The sequence below is a fragment of the Suncus etruscus genome, chromosome 1 (assembly GCF_024139225.1).
Source record: "Suncus etruscus isolate mSunEtr1 chromosome 1, mSunEtr1.pri.cur, whole genome shotgun sequence".
Lineage (NCBI taxonomy): Eukaryota > Metazoa > Chordata > Mammalia > Eulipotyphla > Soricidae > Suncus > Suncus etruscus.
The window spans coordinates 152998578-153023026 of NC_064848.1; the positions used below are offsets into that span (position 1 = coordinate 152998578).

The window sequence follows — 24449 nt, forward strand, 5'->3', positions numbered from 1 at the left end:
CTCGTCCCCAGGCCAGGCTCGGGGCCCGGCCATCCAGGCCCTGCCCGCCCCACCCAGCGCCCCACGTGCGCCAGCCCCGACTCCCGCCCCGAGCCAGGCCCCCAACGGGAGCCCCGCCCGTGCGCAGTGACGTCGGACGGCGCTGTCAGCGGCGCGGGGGGGGGGTCGGGGGGTAGAATGGCCGCTGCCGCCGTCACCCGCGGGACCCCCGGGAGGGTAAGAGCCAGGGCCTCCCGCCCGCCTCTCCACCCCGCGCCAGGGGGCGCAGCGCTACGCAACCCGGAAGCGGCGCCGCGCCGGGGACCACCGCTCCGCCGGTTCGCTCCCTGCCCCGCTCCCATTTCCGCCCTCGCGCCAGGGGGCGCCCCTCCTCCGACGGCCCCCTGCCGCCTTGCCCTGCCGAGCCCGGCGGGGGACCCCTCAGCCCCGCACCCGCTCGGCCCTCTGCTCGCCGCGCGCCTGCGGACTCTGCGCTGTCCCTTCTCTAGAACATCCTCTGAGCAGGCGGCAGAATCCTCCCACTCCCAAGCTTCTGGGACCACCAGCCCGCCCTGGGGGCCACTCCCAGGCCTCCTCGGTAGCTGACTCCCTGGCCGTCCCTGCACACCTGAGCCCCGGGCGGACTCCTCGCCCCGAAGCTTCACAGCAGACTCGGAGGGGCATCTTCCCCCTCGCCCTTCCTGGCAGAACCTGTTCTGATAGCCTCCTCCAGTTTCCATCTGTTTCCCTAGAGGGTTGGGGAGCACTCGACAGCCTGAGTGGTAGATTGGGTTGGAAAGGCCCGGAGCCCAGAGGCAAGCAGAGGCTTCTGGGAGGACCAGGAGCTAGGGGATGGAAAGAACTGGTAGACTCCGGAAGATCGTGTGAGTTTTCCTGACTTTAGGAAGCTGGGTGTGTAACCTAGATTTTACCAGGTCCTGATCAACCTGGAAGAAAGGAAAAGGTTAGAATCACTTTTCAGATCTGCCCTTATCCTTGTTAAAGTCAAATAGAGAAGGAACACAGGGTCTGTCTATCAAGGCCTAGTTCTCCACCCCTTAGCTCTCCTGCTGTCCCCCAGCATCCTGGCTCCTTCTTTGCTAAAGCAATCCTTCAATGATTCAGTGCTTTGGGTGCCCAAACCTAGATTTTAATCCCGCCTTTGCCTCCAATGCTGCAAGTACCCATGCTGCAGGACCTTTGTGGGCCAACCTCCAGCTTTTTCCCCTACCCCACCAGTCCTTTTCTTCCTGATTACTCTGTTAGCTGGTGTCTCCCCTCTTAGGTTGTATTCTGTCATTGGGTCTGAGGTGTCCCTCTTTTCTACTCCCTGGCTATACTCTCATCTTCACCTTTTCCAGACCATACAACCCAGTCTCCCACACTATGACCTTATTCTCTCCCTTCCCAGTACAGACTCCCCCTCCCCCCGGCCCCTCAGGCCGGGGGTGACCTTGCCCTTGGAGTCCTCACTATGAATACCAAGGACACCACGGAGGTTGCTGGTGAGTTCACAATCTAGGTCCCAACTTTGGGCACAACCTTTCTCTTTTCCATTCTATGATGAGTCCTTTCTGGAACTCTGTACTCTCCTTGTCATTGTTTCTATTTCCCCCAATGCTCTAGTTGTCCATTTTTGTCTAATGCCCTTTCCCTTGAGTTTTGGGGAATATCAACTCTAAGTCTTCCCTTCTATTTCCCTCTAGAGAACAGCCATCACCTGAAGATCTTTCTCCCTAAGAAGCTACTGGAGTGTCTTCCTCGCTGTCCACTGTTGCCTCCAGAGCGGCTTCGGTGGAATACAAATGAGGTGTTCTATGGAGTTGGGGATTAAGGCCTAGCAAAGCATGGTGGGCTGAAAGAGGGTGAATGAGAGGTCTTCTGTATCTGTTGATATTCATAGATGTGGTAATGCTTTAGGTTCATTGGGGATCTCATAACTTCAATCTTTTACGGCTGATGCAATAGTACAGCAAGTAGGGCACTTGCTTTGCTTGAGGCTGACTTAGGCTCAATATCCAGTATCCTATATGGTCCTCTGAGCATTACCAAGAGTGTTCCTGAATATAGAGCCCTGAGGATCTCTTGGAGCTGTCCCCAAACAAACAAACCAACAAAAACACGGAATCTTCTCCTTGGAGTTATCCACCTGGTTCAAATTAGCTATCACCCTCAAATTATCATTAGGGTCAGCAAGGGAGTGGGGGCAGTGACTGAACCACAACTAGTGGTGCTTATGGACTACTATCTTCTGGGACTATGTTTTACTGGGGATCTAAATGGGATCTACAAGGCTAGTACCTTAACCCCTATACTATCTCTCTAACCTTAACAAAAACATTTAACGATATAGTTTTATCTAGGAAATATGAAAGAGAATTCTACTCCCAAGCTAGCACTAAAATCAAGTGCTACAAATCATTTCTTTGAAACCAGGCCTTGTATGAAGTACTTGACTGCACTATCTCATTTAGTCTTACAAGTATGCTGTAGAGCAGGCACTGTTATTATCTGTGGTACAAAGGAAAACCAACTTCATGTAGTTTATTTAACTCAATCCAGAATACCACCTTTTGGCTACCCCTGATGCTAGCTCCTCCTGAAGAGCATAGTCCTTCTGTCCTCCCTTACACATGCTTTATATGTTCATGGTATGCAATTACTAATCATTTGACTAGAAGACAATTGTGTATATGCTATGTAAATAAGTGCTGTAGAGGTTCTCAGCTTTTTATACTTGCAGACCAGTAAAAAGGTTATAAAAAGGTTCTCAACCTTTTTATATTTGCAGACTAGTAATTATAAAAACATTTTGTGGACTGGAAAAATGATGCATGTATCATACCACAGCTCATCTTCTTGTCTTTTTTTTTTTTTTTTTTTTTGGTTTTTGGGCCCACACCCGGGTGACGCTCAGGGGTTACTCCTGGCTATGCACTCAGAAGTCGCTCCTGGCTTGGGGGACCATATGGGATGCCGGGGGATCGAACCGCGGTCCATCCTAGGCTAGTGCAGGCAAGGCAGGCACCTTACCTCTTGCGCCACCGCCCGGCCCCCTTCTTTTCTTTTTTATTTCTTTTTGTTTGTTTGTTTTTGAGCCATACCTGGATACCTGGAAGTGCTCAGGGCTTGCTCCTGATTCTGCATTCAGGGATCACTCCTGGTGGGGCTCAAGGGACCATAGAATGTGAAGAACGAGCCCAGATTGTCCCTGTGCAAAGCAAACATCATACCCACTATACTTTTGCTCTGGCTCCTTGCAGCTAATTTTTGTCATCACTAACAGTGTGTCCCACTCTACTTTGCTGTATGATCGAGGTGTACCAGGAGCTCAAGTCTAATCACTTTTGCAAAGATGGAAGGAAATTTCTGTATATTGACACTGGTTTGCAGACCACCATCTGAAAACCACAGCTATAAGAGGCTCTGGGGGCCCGGAGAGATAGCACAGTGGTGTTTGCCTTGCAAGCAGCCGATCCAGGACCAAAGGTGGTTGCTTCGAATCCCGGTGTCCCATATGGTCCCCCGTGCCTGCTAGGAGCTATTTCTGAGCAGACAGCCAGGATTAACCCCTGAGCACCGCTGGGTGTGACCCAAAAACCAAAAAAAAAAGTGTGGTAGGGACCGTCGAGGTGGCGCTAGAGGTAAGGTGTCTGCCTTGCAAGTGCTAGCCAAGGAAAGATCAACCACGGTTCGATCCCCCGGCGTCCCATATTGGTACCCCCAAGCCAGGGGCAATTTATGAGCACTTAGCCAGGAGTAACCCCTGAGCATCAAACGGGTGTGGCCCAAAAAAACAAAAAGAAAAAAAAGTGTGGTAGGCCAAGTATATTTGAGAACCTCTGGTCTATAGCATTTCCAGACTTAAAAAAATATATGCATCCACATCAAATTCATAGAACTATTTTGTTTTTGTTTTGGGGCCACACCCAGTGACACTCAGGGGTTACTACTGGCTATGTGCTCAGAAATCACTCCTGGCTTGGGGACCATATGGGATGCTGGGGGATCAAATCACAGTCCTTCCTAGGTTAGTGCATGCAAGGCAAATGCCTATTGCTTGCGCCACCTTTCCAGGACTTAATATCTAGAGTAAGTTCAGGGAAGAATTGATGGACTGTTCTGGCAATATAAGATGCAATATAAGTAAATAGCGGTGACCTGCATTTATTTCTGCTTTAAGAGCCTAGGAATCAAGCTAAGGAATCTGGAATTCCTGGCATTGACAAAACTTGAAGATTTTTTTGGACAGGTAGTAGAAAATGAGATGTGAGGAAAGCAAAAAGAATGGATGATAAAGACCTTGAATGTTGGCCCCAAATGGAAAGTCCCAATTGGGAAGGAAGGAGAGGGGAGTTTAGACTTTATCCATGAAATTTTTGTGTGAGATGGGACTTACGTGTCTTAGAAGGGCAGAGGTCACAGGGATGGACACTTGCCTTGCACACAGCTGAACCCATTTGGATCCCTGGCACCCCATATAATCCCCTAAGTCAGGAGGTCCCCAGCATAAGATCAGTTACTAGCCATTAGTAACCCCTGAGCATCACCAGAAGCAACCCAAAAACCAAAAATTTTTTGGTTTTTTTTTGGGGGGGGGGTTGGGGTTTTATTTTGGGGGAGGTCCATACCTGGTGGCAGCACTCAAGTTACTCTTGGCTCTGCACTCAGAAATTCTCTTGGCAGGGCTGGAGAGATAGCACATCAGTACGCTGTTAGCCTCGCATGCAGCCAGTCCAGGACAGACAATGGTTCGAATTCCAGCATCCCATGTGATCCCCCATGCCTGCCAGGAGCAATTTCTGAGCACAGAGCAAGAAGTAACCTCTGAGCACCATCAAAAACAAATAAACAAACAAACAAAAAATCTCATGGCAGGCTCAGGGGACCATATGGAATGCTAAGGAATCAAACCTGGGTCAGCCATATGCAAAGCAAATGCCCTACCTGCTGTGCTATCTCTCTTGCCTGGAAAAAAAAGTTTTTAAAAAATTTTAAAAAGGATGGACAAAGGGGCCAAAATAATAGCAAGCAGTAGGGCATTTGCCTTGCATGTGGCTTACCTGGGACGAACTTGGCTTCAATTCCCTAAATCCCATATGGTTCCCCGAGCCTGCCAGAAGCAATTTCTGAGTGCAGAGCAGGAGAAACTCTGAGCATTGCTGTGTATGGCCCAAAACCAAAAAAAGGAAGAATAGAGGCCTTGCTATATACAGATACCTGGTAGCATCCTCTAGAATACAGCACAGTGGGAGGGGATGAACAAGAGGTCAGGCTGAGACTATGTCCTTTCAGTAGGGATACCCACCTGAGTGCCTACTTTCCTATAGGAGATTGCATCCTACTTGATCACCTTTGAAAAGCATGATGAGTGGCTTTCATGCACCCCAAAGACAAGGTAAGAAAGTGTGTGAAGTGAGGGAGTTTAAGGTATCCTGGTATCTGATCACAGAACTCAAGACAGCCTGTCCACCTTCAGGCCTCAAAATGGTTCCATCATCCTCTACAATCGCAAGAAGGTGAAATACCGAAAGGATGGTTATCTTTGGAAGAAGCGGAAGGATGGGAAAACCACCCGAGAGGATCATATGAAGCTGAAGGTCCAGGGCATGGAGGTAAGCAGAGCGTCCTGCTCATCTGCCGTGGCCTGCCTTCTCTGTTAGCCACGTTCCAACCCTGCCGTCATCTACCTATGACTGTGTGATTATTCTTCCCTTTGCACTCACTTTGGATCAGCTGGCTGATGGCTTAGCCCACTCTGCACTTTAATTTCCCTCCATGACCCAGAAACTTTGTAGACATTAAGCCATGCCTCCCCCTGAGAACACTAGTCCTCATCCCCTTACCTTTTGCCCTTAACCTTCCGGGTAAAAGTACTGAACTTGCAAGCACAGGTACCCCAAATCACTGCTCACCTCAGATGCTTTCTCGCATTGCCTTCTTTAATTTCTAGGTAGACCCTTATCTCAAAGCTGGTCCCTACTATAAGGCCCTGATTACACTGTTCCCTTTTCCTACCTCTTATCTATGGAATTTGGGGTACTGAATTGAAAGATGTATGGAATAGGGGTGGGGTTGAGAGTTGAAGAGAAACCAGTGGAAAGATTGGCATTCCTGCAAAGGGACTGAACAGAGGAAGAGTTGGGGAGCAGACTAGCCCTCCCCCCACCCCAGCCTGTCTCCTGGCAGTGTCTCTATGGCTGCTACGTTCACTCTTCCATCGTCCCCACATTCCATCGGCGCTGCTACTGGCTGCTCCAGGTAAGGATGGACGTGCTCGGAGAGCCAGATTCTTCCTGACTTTTTGAGGGAAATGGGGTCTGAAAGATTGAGGTGGAAGGATGACTGGGTTCTGAGTAAGAAAAGGAGCCTGGGAGGAAGAGAGCAGTGGGTGGGGATGGAAAGAGCAGAGCATGGGGAGGGGGCTTTGGGAAGGGAGCTGCCCAAGAGGAAAGTGAGGTTAGAAAGCTGAGCCCCTGAACTTCAGAGCTCCACAGCACTGTGTATATGTGTGTGTATGTGTGTGTGTGTGTGTACTCCTTTGTGCTCTCAGAACCCTGACATCGTCCTCGTGCACTACCTGAATGTCCCAGCCCTGGAGGATTGTGGAAAGGGCTGCAGCCCCATCTTTTGTTCCATCAGCAGCGACCGTCGAGAGTGGATGAAGTGGTCCCGGGAGGAGCTGTTGGGACAGCTGAAGCCCATGTGTAAGGCAGCATGGCTGGGACAATGCTTCAAGAGGAGAGTGGTTAGAGGGCCTCTTCAGGGAACTGAGAAGCCTGTAGTAACCTTTGAGACAGGATGAGGCTTTCCCAGGGGTTGGGAGTAGGGACTGTACTAGATTCCTGGTGCAAGCTAAGGTGTCAGAACATGAAAAAGAAAAGCCACTGTGAACTACGTGTCCAGGTAATCTTCATTCTGATGCCTCTGTTCACCTGGACAGAAGTCTTAGAACATTTCAGATATTTGGAGACACTATCAATCAAGGTGCTTTCGGGACTTGTATAGGGGTCCCACAACTCTTATCCCCAATTCTCTTCTAGTTCATGGCATCAAATGGAGCTATGGGAACGGGTTGGAGGAGTTCTCTGTGGAGCAGCTGGTGCAGCAGATCCTGGACAGTCACCAGACCAAGCCTGCACCCCGAACCCATGCCTGTCTCTGCAGTGGGGGCCTTGGTTAGTAGCCCTGACCTTGGCTGTCTCTTTTGCTTCTACGTAAAATTGGGGGCGGATAGCTATCATGCTTGGATTTTTATTCAGATCTGAAAGTCTTTTACATGAACTAAAAATATGGGTCAGATGAACATTGGCCTTCCCATCTGGGGTACAAACTGATCCAGTTCCTTTGACTTGAGTCTATTTTGGCAACCAGTGTTCTTTTACTTTACCCCAGCAGTACCATTTACACCCAGCCTTAGCTTTATTCCTATTTTGTGCTCTCCTGACTTTGCTGTTTTGTTATTTTCTATTTCTTTTAAGTACTTCCCCAAGCCTTCAATCTTCCCCTGCCTTTCTGTTTAATTTGCTGAGGTTGGGGGTAGGGATAGGGTGGGGTGAGAAATATTTCTAATGCCTCCCAGTGGCAAAAATCAGTATTGCATCAGAGGAAATAAAAGGTAAGGAAAGGCTGGAGAAAGATCTATCTTTGGGAGGGAGAAGGGGTTGGGAGGGTTGTTTTTTTTTTTTTTTTTTTTTTTTTTTTTTTTTTTTTTTTTTTTTTTGGTTTTTGGGCCACACCCGGTGACGCTCAGGGGTTACTCCTGGCTATGCGCTCAGAAGTCGCTCCTGGCTTGGGGGACCATATGGGACGCCGGGGGATCGAACCGCGGTCCGTCTCCTAGGCTAGCGCAGGCAAGGCAGGCACCTTACCTCCAGCGCCACCGCCCGGCCCCATGGGAGGGTTTTTTAAATGTGCTTTGTTTTTAGTTTGTTCTTTGAGCCACACCCAGTAGTGCTCAGGGGTTACTCCTGACTCTGCACTCAGGAATCACTCCTGGCAGACACAGGGTACCATATGGGGTGCCAGCGATAGTAGTAAGGCAAGCACCTTCTCCACTGTATTATTGCTCCAACCCAAGAAATATCTGTCTTATCTCTTCTTTCTCTTCTTTTTCTCCCCATCCTTTTCCTCTCTAGGTTCTGGGAGTCTTACCCACAAATGTAGCAGTACAAAACACCGCATCATCTCTCCTAAAGTGGAGCCCCGAACTTTAACCCTGACCTCTATCCCTCATCCCCATCCACCTGATCCCCCTCCTCTGATAGTCCCACTTCCCCCAGAGCTGCCCAAGGCACATACCTCCCCATCTTCTTCTTCTTCCTCCTCTTCCGGCTTTGCAGAACCCCTAGAGATCAGAACTAGTCCCCCCACCTCTAAAGGAAGCCTGTCAAGAGGAGGCACAGCTATACTCCTCCTGACTGGACTGGAGCAGAGGACGGGGTGCATGACACCCACCAGACAGCTGACTCCTCAGGCTGATGCTCAGCCTTCCATGAGCTTGGCTGTGGTTGTAGGCTCAGAGCCCTCTGTCCCACCAGATCCTCCTAGTCCTGCCTTTGACCCTGATCGTTTTCTTAACAGCCCTCAGAGGGGCCAGACATACGGAGGGGGACAGGGGGTAAGCCCAGACTTCCCTGAGGCAGAGGCAGCCCATACCCCCTGTCCCGCCCTGGAGCCTGCTGCTGCCTTAGAGCCCCCTATGTCTGGCCGGGGTCCTTCTCCACAGTCAGGAGCAGGTGGAAGAGGAAATTGCTTTTTCATTCAAGATGATGACAGTGGGGAGGAGCTCAAGGCCCAGGCTGCCACCCCACCTTTACCTTCACCTCCTCCATCACCTCCACCCTCACCTACCCCATTAGAGCCACCAGGCAGAGTAGAAAGAGGGGAAACCATGTTTGGAGGACCTGGTGGAGCCAACGAACTGGAGTCCTTCAGCCTTTCATCATTCCCAGACCTTATGGGAGAACTCATCAGTGACGAAGCCCCAAACACTCCTGCCCCAACCTCCCAGCTCTCTCCTGCCCTTAGCACCATAACAGACTTCTCTCCAGAGTGGTCTTACCCAGAGGTAAGTCTCAGACTTCTCTCTTCACCCTCCTTCTTGTAGTCTCAACCATGATACTAATCCCTCAGTTTTCATGGCTGCTTAGTTTTTTTAATTTGTTTTGTTGTTTTGTTTTTGTTTTTTTTTTGGCGGGGGGATATTGAAAGGGGAACAGAGGAACATTTGGAACATATTCAGCTATGCTCAGAGCTTCCTGCTGGTGAGCGCAGGGGGAACTTATGGGAATAGAATTCAAATTGGCTGCATGCAAGGCAAATAAATGCCGTACCCACTGCACTATCACTCTGGCTTCCAGCTTCTGTTTTTATAGAGTGCTTACTCCTTATTTCCATAGTTCCTTTGACTAACCTATTCACCCTCCTCTTTCCTTGTCTGAGTTCCCCAAATGCCCTCAGTTGGTGTCTATTTCATAGGGAGGGAACTGAGGTAACTCATCCTGGAGAAAAGAAAATATAGCTGAGAAATTATTGCAGACTTTGAAAAATGGAAGATTTATCAGAAGTGGATAAGTTCTGCTTTATGCTGCCCCTGAGAAGGAAGAGGAAATACTGGGGGTGGGGTGGAGGCTTCTGTGCAGAGAGACCTAAGAAAATGACTTCCTCCCATGAAAGCTATCTACAGGGTTGTTGATTGTCTTGGGGGAGGCAGTCATTTCTTGTTGTTAGAAGATTTCTAGAAAATATAGAGCAGGAATATTGGGGTGTGGGAGGGGGAAGGGAAGGACTAACTAACTTTACCCATATCCTATCCAATCCCTGGATTTACTAATTCTAGCACAGGACTACTTATATAGTAGATGTAATTACAGAATATGAATGAATGAATGAATGTTTCACATGAGTTTCACAGAGTTACATTCACATGGGTTTCTAATTTCTCTTGGCAGGGTGGAGTCAAAGTGCTCATCACAGGTCCTTGGACAGAGGCAGCTGAGCATTACTCCTGTGTTTTTGATCACATCGCAGTGCCAGCCTCACTTGTCCAGCCGGGTGTCTTGCGCTGCTACTGTCCTGGTATGGGGATTGGGAATGGTAGGGGATAAGACTAACATATGGGCATATTTCCAGGAAGTACTGTGAACAAATGGGTTGGATTGTTCCAGTGAGTATTAGGGTTCATTTAGTCCGAAGGCTGAGCTGTATGCTCTCTAGGAGGCAAACAGGCCTGTCTTAGGTGCCTGAAGATCCAAGAAATCTACTTATTAACTGATCAATAAGAACCTTAAATAGGATAAGTCTGTTCCTTTCTTCTTTGATTTGTTTTTGGTTTGAGGGCACAGGGATCATTCCTAGTGGGCTCAAGAGACATATGTAATGCTCAGGAGACATATGTGGAGAAATATGTAGGAATCAAATTAAGTCCACTGTGAGCAAGGTAAACTCCTTAATTTCTATGCTGTCTCACTGGCCCCTTTGTTTCTTTAACCTTCCCCTGTGTATTGTTAGGCATTTATCTCAGTGTCTCCAATGTCTGTTAAGGCCTCTGTCTTATTTGGAGCCAGTAAGCTCTTGGAAAAAATTTTTTGTTTTTGTTTTGTTTTTTGTTTTTTTGTCACACCGGTGATGCTCAGGGATACTCCTGGCTCTGAGCTCAGAAATTGCCCCTGGCAGACACGGGGGACCATATGGGATGCCCAGAATTGAACCACCTTCTCCTGGATGCAAGACAAATGCCCTACCGCTATGCTATCTCTCTGGCCCTGAAAAGAAAAAAAATTTTTTTTTGTTTGCTGCAACCTGTTTTAGAACTTGAAATCATTAACTTCTAGGGCTGCAGAGATAGTAAAGGATTTAAGATGCTTGTCTTGCACATGGCCAGATCTGTTTTGATCCCTGACACTAAATATGATTCCCCAACTCCCACAGGAGTTATTCCTGAGCACAGAGCTGAAGTAAGCCCTGAGCACCACTGGGTATGATCCAAGAATAAACAAATAAAAAAAACACAAGCAAACAAAAAGGAACAGGACAGCTAATTCAGTATGGTTGCCATTAACCACATGTACCTATTGAAATTAGTTAAAAATAAATTAAAATTTCAGTTGCTCAATGATAATAATCACATATTGAGTGCTCAGTAGCCACATATAGCTAGTGCTACCCTATTGTACAACACAGAAATAGAATATTTCCATCATCAAGGGACATTTTATTGGGCAGTACTGGTCTAGACATCCCTGCCCTTTTGCTACCAAACTTGCCACTGCACTGCACTCATCAGCCTTACTATGAGACTCCAAGAATCACTATGACATGTTTACAGCTTCTCCCTAACTTTTTCCCCTGCCCTGCAATCTCAACTGCCCTGTTCGGTAGAAAAGAGGTGAGGCCAGAGAAGCTGGGACTTGGGGAGAAGAGTATCAGCCTCTATTATTAGTATCAGGGCCTCATGATATTATTATCAAGCCTATGGACATTGAGATCCTAGACATAGCTCTCATAATAGGTTATTTCTAATAGAGCAGTGACCACTAGACTCTGATCTTGAAGATTAAGAAGTTTAACCAAGGCTGGTCCAATGGCAGTGGTTTATCAGAACTTATTAATGTTAGTATCACAAAAGTTGGCATATACCCCCCCCCCCCCGCCACTGCTCAATTTGACTGGCTTTAAAAAATAAAAAAGAGAGGGGCCGGGCGGTAGCACTAGAGGTAAGGTGCCTGCCTTGCCTGCGCTAGCCTTGGACGGACCATGGTTCGATCCCCCCGGCATCCCATATGGTCCCCCAAGCCAGGAGCAACTTCTGAGCGTATAGCCAGAAGTAACCCCTGAGCGTTACCAGGTGTGGCCCAAAAACCCAAAATAAATAAATAAATAAATAAATAAATAATAAAAAAGAGGTTTAACTACTATAAAATTGTTTGGAACAGAGCAGTAGTACAATGGGTAAGGTGCTTTCTTGCATGTAGCTGACCTGGGTTCAATCCCTGGCATCTCATATGGTCCCCTAGTCGACCAGGAGTAATTCCTGCGCATACAGTCAGGAGTAAGCCATGAACACTGCTGGATGTGGTCCAAAAAAACAAACAAATTTTTATGAGTACAGTAATCTCTTGACCCTAAATCTCTATGCCTTGGTGCTGAATAACAAACATCTTTAACTGTAAGATCAAAATTTCAAGGGAGGGGCTGGAGAGATAGCATGGAGTTAGGGTGTTTGCCATGCATGCAGAAGGACGGTGGTTCAAATCCTGGCATCCTTTATGGTCCCCTGTGCCTGCCAGGAGCGATTTCTGAGCATAGAGCCAGGAGTAACCCCTGAGCACTATTGGGTGTGACCCAAACACACACACACACACACACACACACACACACACACACACACACACACACTTCAAGGGAATCTCTGATCCATAATAGGAGCGATTTCTGAGCATAGAGCTAGGAGTAACCCCTGAGCACTATCGGGTGTGACCCAAACACACACACACACATAATAGGAGCGATTTCTGAGCATAGAGCCAGGAGTAACCCCTGAGCACTATCGGGTGACACACACACACACACACACACACACACACTTCAAGGGAATCTCTGATCCATAATAGGAGCGATTTCTGAGCATAGAGCTAGGAGTAACCCCTGAGCACTATCGGGTGTGACCCAAACACACACACACACATAATAGGAGCGATTTCTGAGCATAGAGCCAGGAGTAACCCCTGAGCACTATCGGGTGACACACACACACACACACACACACACTTCTCTCTCTCTCTCTCTCTCTCTCTCTCTCTCTCTCTCTCTCTCTCTCTCTCTCTCTCTCTCTCTCTCTCTCCCTTCCTCCCTCCCTCCCTCCCTCCCTCCCTCCTTCCCTCCCTCCCTCCCTCCCTCCCCCATAATAGGTATTACATTTTCAGATCAATGAAATGTAATCTCAGAGTCAAGGCTACTGAAGCAAGGCGCTTTTAGGTCCATAATACAGTTGTAGAAGTAAATAATGAAATAGGCATCTGTGGCTGTGATACAGAGTAGAAGCTGGGAAAAACAATCTCTTCTCACTGAAACTGTGCTCCCCCAGCCCATGAGGTTGGGCTGGTGTCTTTGCAGGTATCAGGGCGAGAAGGCCCCCTTTCTGCTTCTGTGCTCTTTGAATATCGAGCTCGTCGGTTCCTGTCACTGCCTAGTACTCAGCTTGACTGGTTATCACTGGATGGTAAGTATCAAGCTCTCTGACCTCCAGTTGTAGATTCCACAATCTTTGAATACATGACCCCAGACCTTTTAGAAGACAGGTGGACACCTCTTGACTCTCACTATTCCATTCTTTTCAACTCCTGTTATGTTGGTGATTTCTAAATGCAGTCGCAGGCTTCTCTCACCTCAGATCCATAAAGCTTAGAGCCACCTTTGCTTTGCACTGTCTGCTCCATCCCTGAGCATGAGAAGTAGGCAAGAGAGGCTAAGTGGCCTGACCAGGGACAGAGTCTAGAACAAAAAATGGCTCTGCATGAGTATATGTAGACTTATATGTATTATTAATACCAATACTTATTAATATCAATGATATTAATATATTACATAACATTGGTATTAATAATCAATATGATATTAATGTAATGTTAATACTTAATCTTATGTGTATTATTTCCTCATTGTTTATTTTTCTTTTTTTGGGGGGTCACACCCGGCAGCGCTCAGGGGTTACTCCTGGCTCTACGCTCAGAAATCACTCCTGGAAGGTTCAGGGGACCATATGGGATGCCGGGGTTCAAACCACCGACCTTCTGCATGCAAGGCAAATGCTTTACTTCCATGCTATCTCTCCAGCCCTCATTGTTTATTTTTCAAATTATAAAAATATGTATTATTGGAAATACAGAAAACAAATTACATGGAGGTAAGGTATTTGCCTTTCATGCAGAAGAACGGAGGTTCAAATCCCGGCATCTCATATGTCCCCTGTGCCTGCCAGGGGCAATTTTCTGAGCATAGAGCCAGGAGTAATCCCTGAGCGCTGCAGAGTGTGCCCCAAAAATAAAAAAAAAAGAGTGAAAAAAAAAGAAAAACACGAATTACAAATGAAAATTGCCTTTATATTGGTGAAATCTGTCTTTCTTACCACACAAACATAAGGAGGTACACAGACATATGCGTGTGTGTGTGTTTAAATATAGAACTGTGTTCCTTTTACTGATTGTTCCTTCTTGATTTTAGAATTTGTTTATCTCTGCATGTGCTTTTTTCCAAAGTTCTTTGCTTTGTCTTTTCTTACAGATTCCTATTGCCTCTTAGTTTCTTCTCTTGGTTACCTTTATTGTCTATCTCTTTTCATCCCCATCTTTCTAGCATTGGCTCTTGACCTTCACTTTAACTTACTCGTGGAGTTGCTCTTTTCACAAAGCCCAAGTGTATGTGTTGGGTTGCTCAGATTCATCTCTATGGTCATCTTGCCAGCTCCCTGTTCTGTCTGTCCTGCTTTGTGACTGGTCCTCAACTTATCTTCCTGTCCTGGCCCAATCTGTGTTTTACCATCCTCTGTCCTTTTTTCTTCTTGGAACAGTTTCTTTCTAAAATTAATTTTTTGTTGTTGGAGGATGCATACCAGCAGTGCTCAGAGAGCTGCTCTTCACAATGTTTGGGGGACCAGGTGGTGCCAGAAATCCTCCCTGGTGCTCCTACATACAAAGAATGCACTTCAATTTTTTTGTACCTTCTTCCTGATCTTAATTTTTTCCCCAGCTCTATGCTAGGGAGGGTCACTTGTGGAAGTGCTTAGGAGACCGTGCATTGCTGGGAATTGAATCCATGCAAAGCATGTGCTCTGCCCATTAAGTCATCTCTGGCCCATGCCCCCCCCCTTTTTTTTTTTTTTTTTGGTTTTTGGGCCACACCCGTTGACGCTCAGAAATCGCTCCTGGCTTGGGGGACCATATGGGAGACCGGGAGATCGAACCATGGTCCGTCCTAGGCTAGCGCTAGAGGCCTTACCTCTAGCACCGCTACTCTGCCCCCCCCGCCCCCCGTCCCTTTTTTATTGAAGTAACATTCCATTATATCTCTTATGTGAGCCATTATAAAGATCTATATATATTACACTAAGTTCCCACTAATGGCCCATTCTGTCCTTCACCAGTAGAACACTCCCTTTACCTGATGTACCTACCTCCTTTTCCCCTGGAGTAGTGTCTTTACTGACTCTTCTTTTCCTTTCTTGTACTTTGTTTGGCTTGACCCCTGTTATCTTTTGTCCCTTATCTATTCCCTTTACCATCATGTCTAAACCTTTATCCCCTGTCATCTCAGAACATCCCCAGCCTGCTTTTCCCATGGCTTTGATCCTCTTCTCCCTCCCCACCTTGTCCTCTGTGATTTCAGATGGGGACAGATAAAGCTTAGAAGGTGTGGGGGGGGGCATGCGCGTATACACACATACACTTCACTCGCATGTGTATTTATGCATGGGGTGGGAGGAGGCAGAGGATTGGACATGGCTATCTATCTCTGTCACCTTTCCGCCTGTGCCTTGTCTTTGTGGACAGCTGCAGGGGGCTGGGAGGAGGGGGCGGTGCTTTTCAAACCACAGTCCCTAGCTCTTTTGGGCAGAGGTTAACAAAGAGGAGGGACCCTGGAGTCCTTCAGTCCCAGCATGGGGGACAAAGGTAGTATCTGGGCTAAGGGGAATTGATGAAACAGTTCAAATAAGAGAGGCCTGGGGGAAGGAGAGGGTATATTTATGAGGGCTAGGTGGCTGTTTGGAATCTGTGCAACTTAAAGGACAGTCAGGTTTTGGATTCTGTTTTTAGGTCCTAGAATCCTTAAGTAAGGACTGAGCCCTGGTGGGTTGTATTTAGAAGGTTGGTGGGATAATATGGGAGGTAACTCAGGGCTGGAGCACATTCCTGGCACCAGAGGTCCTGGGTTCGATTCCCAGCACTACAGGTTTCCCTGAGCACTACAGGGTTGACACTGATGATACCCAGCACTACTGATTCAAGTAACACATGGCTGAGTATCCGCTGGTGTGCACTGTTCACATCCCACCCCACCCCCTAAATAAAAGCCCATAGAAGGAGTTAAGTAAAGTGATTATGTGTTCAGGAGGAAAGAATATGATTGCTTTCACCTCCAGATCCTGAAACATCAATGATATCCAGGGCATCACCTAGAGCCTGCCCACATAGCCTCCCTTAACCATTCCCCCCACAGACAACCAGTTCCGCATGTCCATACTCGAGCGACTGGAGCAGATGGAGAAGCGGATGGCAGAGATTGCAGCAGCTGGGCAGACTCCTTGCCAGGGTCCTGATGTACCTCCAATTCAGGTATTTCCAGAAGGAAGGTCTACTCTGGGGAACTGGAAGAGAGTCCTTTTCAAGAGAATGGCTCATGTCTGACTTTTCTGTCCCCAATCTCCTCCTGTCCCCAGTCCTTCTCCCTTTTCCCTGACATCACCCTACTTCCACCCCCACCCTGTGGCAAGAGTGGCTATTCTGGGCAACCTCTTGGCATACCAGGCTTCAGACTATTTCTGGTCTGAAGAATGGTTTATGTGAAGGAGAGGGTGGGGGTGAAGCGTAGTGTTCTTGGAGCCCAAGTCTCTCATGGAAGAAGATTGTAAGTCCTCAGCTATGAGGGGAAGAGATGGGTATCTCAATGTGGCTCACTGATCTGACTGAGCTCATTGAAGGCACAATATATATATTATATTGAATATATATACGTATATATATATATATATATATTGAAGGCACAATATAGGCAAAAGTGATGATATTAGGCTGGAGGAAAATTAGTTATGGAGTGGGGGGATACTCCAGCCACATGGGAACCTGAATGGAATACATGAGAACCTTCAGAGGTCTAGATGCTGGGAACCAGGAATGGGGATATGGTGGGAGGACAAATGTGGGTGGCTACGTCCATCCCAATTCATGACCCAGATGCTCAGGTCTCTGCATAAGGGTGTGTGTACCACAGGATGAAGACCAGGGACCTGGGTTCGAGGCACGGGTGGTGGTCTTGGTAGAGAACATGATACCACGCTCCACCTGGAGAGGTCCTGAACATCTGGCCCACGGAAGCCCCTTCCGGGGCATGAGCCTTCTACACCTGGCTGCTGCCCAGGGCTATGCCCGCCTCATCGAGACCCTGAGCCAGTGGCGGTGAGCAGGGCCAGAGGGAAAAGGGTTGGGCTGCCTCTGGGAGCTGAGGAAGAACTGGAGGACCTAGAATCCTGCCGAGACAGTTGGGGTCATTGTGGGAAGGAAGCGGGAATTGGAAAAGAACTTGTAGTGGGGGTGGGGCAATACCACAGCAGGTAGGGCATTTGCCTTGCACACAGCCAACCCGGGTTTAATCTCTAGTATTCCATATGGTCCCTCAAGCCTGCCCAGAGCGATTTCTGAGTTCAGGGGCAGGAATAACCCCTGAGCGCTGCCAGGTGTGACCCAAAAACAAACAAAATAACTTGCAGTGGGAGGAATTTTAATACCTTCTGACTTATGATACCAACTTTTTAACCTCTTCACACTTATACATATCTTTGACTGCCTCACCCCCTGTACCTTGGTGCTTTTAGACAGTTTGTTCTTAGTCCCAGTTTTCCTACTCTTTCAGTTTTACCCCTGATTAGACTGTTGTTCCTCTCCCAAATATACCAGGAGTGTGAAGACTAGAAGTTTGGACTTAGAGCAAGAGGTTGACCCTCTCAACGTGGATCATTTTTCTTGTACCCCCCTGGTGAGGATGCTGGATTCCTGAGTACATGTGGGGAATGAACAAATGGGTAGCACTGTAAAGGGAAGCTCCTTTGAAGGATGTACGGAAGAGGGGAACTAGAGGGCAAAGACCTTGCCATACAAAGGTAGGGTTTCAGGTATCACCTCTACTCCCCTGCCCCCTCTCTTGTCCCCTCCTCAGATGTGGGCTTGTGCTCTGGGACATCTAGAAGCTGCTGTGCTCCTTTTCCGATGGAACAGACAGGCACTGAATATTCCCGACTCTCTGGGCCGACTCCCCTTATCTGTGGCTCATTCCCGGGGGCATGTGCGCCTTGCTCGCTGCCTTGAACAACTTCAGAGACAGGAAACTTCAGCTGAGCCCCTACTTGCTCTATCTCCACCATCTTCCAGTTCAGACACTGGTGAGAATTCTCCTAATTTTTTTTATAAGAGGGATTATTGAGGTTGGGGTTGGGTAGAGAGTTGAGGGAAAAACCAGAAGACAAGAGACAAAGTGTGAGAGGATAAAACTGAATTGGCAGGGATGGGGAGCTAACAGTAGCAAGAAAAAGTGAGGGAGATAAGAGATCAAGAATGGAAAAAAAGAAGAAAGATCAAGGATGGGAGCAGGTAGATAACTTGAGGGATAGCAGAAGACTTCATACTACTTTCACCCTCTTCCCTTACCTCATAGGTCTGAGCAGTGTCTCTTCACCTTCAGAACTGTCAGATGGAACTTTCTCTGTCACATCAGCGTATTCGAGTGCCCCAGATGGAAGTCCTCCCCCTTCTCTGCTCCCAGCCTCTGAGATTCCTATGGAAGAGATGGTCTCAGGCCAGATATCCTCTGACACCCAAGAAGCCCCCCCCCACCTCATGGACTATGAAGCCACCAATTCCAGAGATCTTTCACCCTTGCCACCTTCTCTCCCACCAGCCCCAGATGATGGGACTACCCCAGGGGAAGTTGAACACTCTTCAACTGTGGATGTGATCCCGGTACTGCTTTTGGTGATGGAATTGCAAGTGCTAGAAATAGAGTAGAGAATGGGAGTGGGTTGAGACTGATTATTCCATGAAACATAGTCAGAAACAGACTTCAATTTGAGCAGTAGGAACCATTCAGCCTCATTTGGAGACAGACAAAATAAGTGTTTTGCTTTGCTTCTATCAGTTCTTGTGACTCTGAAGTCATGAGCATCACACTTAGAAATGTGATGGTGGGCCCAGAGAGATACCGCAGCGGCGTTTGCCTTGCAAGCAGCCGATCCAGGACCAAAGGTGGTTGGTTCGAATCTCGCTGTTCCATATGGTCCCCCGTGCCTGCCAGGAGCTATTTCTGAGCAGACAGCCAGGAGTAAGCCCTGAGCACTGCCGGGTGTGGCCCAAAAACCAAAAAAAAAAAAAAAAAAAATGTGATGGTACCGGAGAAACATTGTAGGAGGTAGGGCACTTGTCTGACCAAGGTTTGATCATTGGCTCCATATATAGTTCCCTGATCTCAGAGGTAGAGGTGAGCCTGAGCACTGAAGAGAGTGGTCCCAAAACAAAAAAATTTCTGGGGTCGGAGCAATAGCACAGTGGTAGGGCATTTGCCTTGCACACAGCCAAGATTCCCAGCATCCAATATGGTCCCCCAAGCCTGCCAGGAGCGACTTTTGGGCTCAGAGCCAGGCGTAACCACTGAGTGCCACCAATTGTGACCCATAAAACATTAAAATTTCTGAGGAGATGCCCATTAAGAGTATAGAGATTAAGACACTTAACGTGCATGTGGCTGAGCCCAGTTTGTTCCCCACCACTACTCCTGAACACAGAGCCAACAAAAATTTCTAAGCAGGGGCCGTAGCAGTTGCACAGCGGTAGGGCGTTTGCCTTACATGCGTTTGACCTAGGACGGACTGAGGTTCTATCCCCTGGCGTCCCATATGGTCCACCAAGCCAGAAGTGATTTCTGAGTACATAGCCAGGAATAACCCCTGACCATCACTGGGTGTGGCCCAAAAACAAAACAGAAAAATTCTAGGCATGGCTGGATCAATAGTACAGCAGGTAGAGTGTTTGCCTTGCATGCGGCTGACCTGGGTTCACTCCCCGGCACCCTGTATGGTTCCCTGAAGCCTGCCAGGAGTGATTCTTAAGCACAAAGTGAGGAAGTAACCCCTGAGAGCTGATAGGTGTGGCCTAAATAAACCAAAAAGAAAAATATCTAGGCAGAACGAAGAATCATGGAAGCTAGTACGGCACATGCCTAGCATACACCTGACCCAGTTGGATTCCTGGCACTACATGGTCCCACTGAACATCACATAGGGTAGCCTTGGATGCCCAAGCACATCAGTGTTGAAGCAGCATTGAATTGCTGGCCCAGTGGCAGTGATATGGGATAGGATGTAAGACTGCATGTGTTAAATTTTGTCAATAAATAGTGACTCTTCAAGTGTAGCAGTATACTTCCCTGCCAAAACCTAGGAAATAAATCTGCTTTAGAGGAGCTAATGGATTATGTACAAATTTTTTGTTTTGTTTTGGGTCTACACTCGATGGTGCTCAGGGGTTACTCTTGGCTCTAAAGTAAGGAATTATACCTGGCAGTGCACAAGGGATCATTTGAGATGTGGGTATTGAACGCTGGTCAGCAGTATGCAAGGCAACTATCCTACCTGTCGTCCCATAAGTAAAAATGTTTAAAGGTAATACCACAAAATAAGCTCTAGCATGTGACAAACAGGATATGTTGCAGGCTTCAGGCAGGGGCAAAAACAAGACTAGAACCATTCATACAGTGAAGTATTGCGGTATTTGCAAGCAATTAGCTGGTTTCTGAAGAGCTCAGGAGGCTGGGGTGGTGTTCATAGTGAGCAAGGCTGTGGGGAGGAAATGACAATCAGCATGAAGCATGCCCAGCAGAACAGTAAGCAGTGGGGCTAGAAAGGTCCTAAATTCTCATTTGGAGAATATTCTTCCTTTCCTATGTTCTTTTTTGTTTTTAAGAGAAAAGCAATTGTAGCATTTTGTTGCTGTTGTTTTTGGACCATACCCGGTGATGCTCAGAGGTTACTCCTGGCTATGTGCTCAGAAATCGCTTGGGAGACCGTATCAGAGTCCTGAATTAGCAAATGAAAGGCAAATGTCCTATGCTTTGCTTTGGCTCAGGCCCCCAATTGTAGCATTTAATGAACCTTTCCTTAGGTGGCTTCAGTTTGCTGGTACACAGGCCCCTCCCACTCCCTTAATCTTCCCCTCAGCTCTTCTACTGAAGAATTGGTTTTCATAATGTCAGTTTGCTTTGGGAGTTTCCCCAGAAGCTTAGAGTAGCTGGCTCATACCACATCAGTAAATAAGAGCTGCTCCAGCCTTGCTTTTGACAGCATTAACGTGTGTCTGCTCACTAACCAAGGCCCAGTTTGACAGCTGGTAGAAGCTTTTATTTATCTTTAAGTGATAATGCCTTATAACCACTTTAAGAAGTAACCTGGGGGCCCGGAGAGATAGCACAGCGGCATTTGCCTTGCAAGCAGCTGATCCAGGACCAAAGGTGGTTGGTTCGAAGCCCGGTGTCCCATATGGTCCCCCGTGCCTGCCAGGAGCTATTTCTGAGCAGACAGCCAGGAGTAACCCCTGAGCACTGCCGGGTGTGGCCCAAAAACAAACAAAACAAAACAAAAAACAAAAAGAAGTAACCTGGATCATATTTGTTAAGATTGATCCTGTGGTGACACATGCCAGCAGCATTACCCTGACTCCTGGGTGCTTCTGGTGCTTATCAATATGGCTCATGTGGCCCTTAAGTTTTCAGGTCTTCCTGGATGGTGGCATGTTTGTTGGCAAGATTAAAGAACCCTATATTCCCCTTTATGTATAAACACAGAGGGCTTCAGGTGGGAACCCTGTAAGTATAAGTGAATAAGTCTGAATCATGACCTGAAAATATGGGGTTTGCTGGAAGCTTAATCCCTGAGGCCTTATCATTTGGTTTTCAGAGTAGGAACAAAATAGGAAATGGACTGAGGCTATAGCTTTGGTAGGGCAGGAACTCCCAGAATTCATGACTCACTTCTCTTTCATGCAGGTGGATATGATCTCACTTGCCAAGCAGATCATCGAAGCCACACCAGAGCGAATTAAACAAGAGGATTTTGTGGGACTGCCTGTGGCTAGAGCCCAGATACTGGAACGAACAGGGGCCTTGGGGCTCAGTGAGACCATGTCTTGGCTGGCCAGCTACCTAGAGAATGTGGACCATTTCCCCAGCTCAGCCCCTCCCAGGTGATCACCTCACCCAGGATAACATTTCCAGATTCTTTAGGCCAGAGATAGTAAAGGGTAACTCTTGCATGAGGCCAACATTGGTTAAATCCTTGACACTACATATGGTCCTTTGAACATACAGCCAGGAGTAGCTCCCTGAGAATGGCTGGGTATAGGCCAAAACTCACTCCCAAACTTCCTCTGCCAAGAAAATAAATACAAAACCTCCAGATACTTCTTCAAAAGAAGATAGGAGAGGGTTAGAGATATAGTACAACAGATAGAGCACTTCCTTGCATGCAGCCAACTCTGGTTCGATCCCCTTCACCCTATTAGAGTCCCCTGAGCCAGTCAGGTGTAATCCCTGAGCTCAGAGCAATGAGTAAACCCTGAGCACTGTGGTTAAAAGAAAACAAAACAAATCAAAGGAAGATAGGAGAGAGGAACAGGACTTAATAGTTAATGCTCCTTTCCAACAGAGGCACCAAAGTCTTTAAGAAGGAAACTGAATCTGGCTAATGAGCTTTGAAGTCTCTCTCTAGGCTTTGTTGCTGCAGGGCTAGTTAGAAGTAATTCCAATACCCCATGATGAACCTTCTTCCTTTCCCCTACAGTGAACTATCCTTTGAGCGGGGCCACCTGGCTATCCCTCCAGCTACTTCCTGGGCGGAGTTTCTCTCTGCTTCTGCCAGTGGCAAGATGGAGAACGATTTTGCCTTGCTGACACTGTCGGACCACGAGCAACGGGAACTGTATGAGGCAGCCCGAGTCATCCAGACTGCCTTTCGAAAGTACAAGGTCTGGAGACGAGGGGGCTCTCAAAAGTAAATGATATACAATCTTGAGTTTAGCAGGATGAAGGTTTAGGGGAGCCTAGACAAGTTGAAAGAACAGGTCAGACTCTTTTCTCTCCCTCAGGGCCGGAGGTTAAAGGAGCAGCAGGAGGTAGCAGCAGCTGTGATCCAGCGCTGTTATCGGAAGTACAAGCAGGTGAGTCCCTTCTCTCCAGAAGGCATGCTACCACCCCAGGCCCCACATGCCCAGTCTAGTCCAAGGAATCCAGAATGCTGCCTATGTCCTAACTCCCCTTCTCTTTCTGCAAGCTAACCTGGATTGCACTTAAGGTATTAGGCATGAGATTTGGGTGTGAGGGTGTCTGTGGTGAATCAGGCTTTCCATGAGCACGTGAATTAGAGAAAGTGGCTTGCAGTAAATTGAATGTGGGAGGGTCAACTTCAGGGGATTGCATCTCTGCCCCTCTACATTTTAATCTATTTCTCCTTTCTACCCCTGCAGTTTGCACTCTATAAGAAGATGACCCAGGCGGCCATCCTGATCCAGAGCAAGTTCCGAAGCTACTATGAACAGAAGCGATTTCAGCAGAGCCGCAGGGCGGCTGTGCTCATCCAGCAGCACTACCGTTCCTACCGAAGGCGGCCTGGGCCTCCCCACAGGCCCACAGGCAGCCTTCCTGCCCGCAACAAGTATGGCTCCGTCCCTGGAGCCCTTAAAACCTTTGTGCCTAACCGTTGCCCATAGACTCACAACTCCCAGCTCTTCATCCTGACCCCTGACTTCCCACAAGAGGCTGAGGGCTTGGGATATCTGAGTGTTGTGTGCGTTTCCCTAACTTTCTTTCTTTCACTTTAGAGGCTCCTTTCTCACCAAGAAGCAGGATCAGGCAGCCAGGAAGATCATGAGATTCCTGCGGCGCTGTCGCCATAGGTACTGGCTTTTTTCTGATTGGATTTTGCCCCGCCACTTCCTGAAGTAGGCGCACTGGTCTGACTCCTCGCCTGTCTCTCTACAGGATCAGGGAATTGAAGCAGAACCAAGAGTTGGACGGGCTTCCCCAACCCGGACTGGCCACCTGAACTTGACATCACCTTCTCACTACCCAGGGGGCCGCTTCTTGCAGTCTTTAGGAAGGCGACTTTCTGGGAAGGAGGAGACCCTGTTGGCAGCTTTCAGTCTTTGGAGACCGTCTTAGGTCTCCTCCCTCTCTCTCCGAATTGTTGAACTCCTTCTCTTCTCTTCCCTTCCCTGTGTCATCCACTTCAGTGTCTCCTCTCTGGTCGACTTTCCTCGTTTGGTCCCCGGCTGTGGAAGACCCACGACCCACATCTGCACCTTCAGCCCTTCAGCTGTAGCCTCTGCAGCTCCCCTGCCTGCACCGACAAGGCCCCTTCCTGACTTGCCTTATTTATTTGTTTGACGCGTCTCTGAATGTATCCACCCAAGGCCCCAGCTCTGCCTTCGCCACAGCCCTTGTGTCTCAGGGCCAAAGTGCCCTCCTCCGCATGTTTGCGTCCATTTCCTCCTCCTCTGGCCATGTCCCCCCATCACCCCGATTCTGACTACCTGTCTTGGGGCCGAAGTGGGAGATGTATATAAGCACGCGCAGCGGTCCGCCGCCCCGTCCCCCGGGGGGAAGGGGCTTGTACATAATGTAACATACAGAATATAGTGAAGAGTCTATTTAAGGCGCCG

General features: G+C 48.1%; 1 protein-coding gene across 9 annotated transcripts; it reads left to right on the forward strand.

Moving 5' to 3' along the window:
* The first annotated feature begins 1326 nt into the window (after positions 1 to 1326).
* On the forward strand, positions 1327 to 23999 carry CAMTA2 (calmodulin binding transcription activator 2). Of its 9 annotated transcripts, none has more exons than XM_049774284.1 (22): positions 1327 to 1484; positions 1686 to 1789; positions 5310 to 5377; positions 5459 to 5594; positions 6154 to 6240; positions 6533 to 6686; positions 7023 to 7157; positions 8118 to 9049; positions 9933 to 10059; positions 13067 to 13201; positions 16195 to 16310; positions 16966 to 17150; positions 17649 to 17727; positions 17908 to 18130; positions 18403 to 18707; positions 21781 to 21977; positions 22574 to 22757; positions 22878 to 22949; positions 23063 to 23083; positions 23256 to 23443; positions 23610 to 23684; positions 23770 to 23999. In XM_049774284.1, exons 1-22 carry the CDS (start codon positions 1454 to 1456, stop codon positions 23831 to 23833), a joined length of 3618 nt encoding a protein of 1205 aa, XP_049630241.1. In that variant the 5' UTR covers positions 1327 to 1453; the 3' UTR covers positions 23834 to 23999. The 9 variants fall into 9 exon arrangements, with proteins under 9 accessions (XP_049630241.1, XP_049630244.1, XP_049630242.1 ...); XM_049774287.1 differs by having other exon boundaries at positions 18430 to 18707; XM_049774285.1 differs by having other exon boundaries at positions 6169 to 6240.
* Positions 24000 to 24449: the final 450 nt, after the last annotated feature.

Coding starts and splice junctions, on each gene's coding strand:
- CAMTA2 (XM_049774284.1), top strand. CDS start 1,454: ATGAATACCAAGGACACCACGGAGGTTGCTG. Junction 17,151..17,648: donor GAGACCCTGAGCCAGTGGCG/GTGAGCAGGGCC, acceptor CAAATATACCAG/GAGTGTGAAGACTAGAAGTT. Junction 22,950..23,062: donor GTTATCGGAAGTACAAGCAG/GTGAGTCCCTTC, acceptor TCTTTCTGCAAG/CTAACCTGGATTGCACTTAA.